The sequence below is a fragment of the Fonticula alba genome, assembly GCF_000388065.1.
Source record: "Fonticula alba strain ATCC 38817 unplaced genomic scaffold supercont2.17, whole genome shotgun sequence".
Classification (NCBI taxonomy): domain Eukaryota; order Rotosphaerida; family Fonticulaceae; genus Fonticula; species Fonticula alba.
This window is the reverse complement of record NW_009242987.1, coordinates 130,553-131,554: the sequence shown is the minus strand read 5'-3', so window position 1 is coordinate 131,554 and position 1,002 is coordinate 130,553. Positions and strand designations below refer to the sequence as shown.

The 1,002-nt window shown below is 71.2% G+C and overlaps 1 protein-coding gene across 1 annotated transcript in view; it reads left to right on the top strand.

The window, feature by feature from the left end:
- H696_06030 (hypothetical protein) overlaps nucleotides 1–978 on the top strand; it is a gene marked incomplete at both ends in the record, with an annotated part of 2,567 nt that extends 1,589 nt beyond the window's left edge. The window contains one exon of the mRNA XM_009499797.1: nucleotides 7–978. Within this exon, the coding sequence (XP_009498072.1) occupies nucleotides 7–978 (972 nt within the window). The remainder of the gene's footprint in view (nucleotides 1–6) is intronic.
- Nucleotides 979–1,002: the final 24 nt, after the last annotated feature.

Below are 1,002 nucleotides of genomic sequence, written 5' to 3'. Positions count from 1 at the left end.
CGCCAGGAGTATGACTACGATGAGGACTTCCCGGCCGAGGATGAGGCGGAGGAGCCCGTCACCGCCCCGGAGCCGGAGCCGGAGCCCGAGCCCGAGCCCGAGCCCGAGCCTTCCCCCTCGCCGTCGCCGGAGCCCGAGGAGCCGGTTGCCATCCCGGACTACCTGGTGGCCATTGAGGACGCCATCACGCCGGCCATGCGGATGCTGCAGCGCCTGGAGACCGAGGTGTTCGGGCCGCTGCAGGCGGCTGGCTCGTCGCTGGACGAGGCCACGGCGGCCGTGCTGGCCGGCGCGGCGGACCAGCTGTTCGAGGCGCGCGTGACCCTGTCGGCCGACCGGGACGCCGTGAAGGCCACCGTGGCGCAGACGGTGGTGCCGAAGCGGGTGGCCGCCAAGCAGAGCCTGGGGCCGCTGCTGGCCGGCCTGCCCCGTGATGGGGAGGTCGCCGAGGCGCTGGACCAGCTGGCCGGCCTGTGCGCCGAGGAGCAGCTCGCTGCCCCGGTGGACCTGGACATGCTGATGGACCTGCAGGCCAAGCTGGAGGGGTATCTGGAGTCGACCGACGGCGAGGAGGCCGGCGAGGCGCTGGAGCAGCTCCGCATCGCCGAGGCCGAGCAGGTTGCCTGGGACGAGTACCGGCGGTTCCTGAAGATCTGCGGCGAGCTGCTCAACCGGCTGGTGGGCACCGGCGAGGCGGCCAATGTGTCGCTGGCGGCCGGGGCCTCGCTGCGCACCATTCAGAAGGTGCTGGCGGACTACCATGCCGCGCAGCAGGGCCCGAAGAAGTCCCGCGGCAAGGACAGCGGCCGTGATGACCGCCGCGCGCGCCGTGCCCGCATGAAGGAGGCCACCATCGAGCGTCGTCAGGTGGAGGAGACTCAGCCGGTATGTGTGGCTTGGTTATGGCGGGGGGGGGGGGGCGATCCGTTTGCGGGCTTTTTTTTTCTCCTGTCTTCCTGTGGCCGCTTTGCTTTCTGACCGTGTACTTCCCCCCACGCGCCT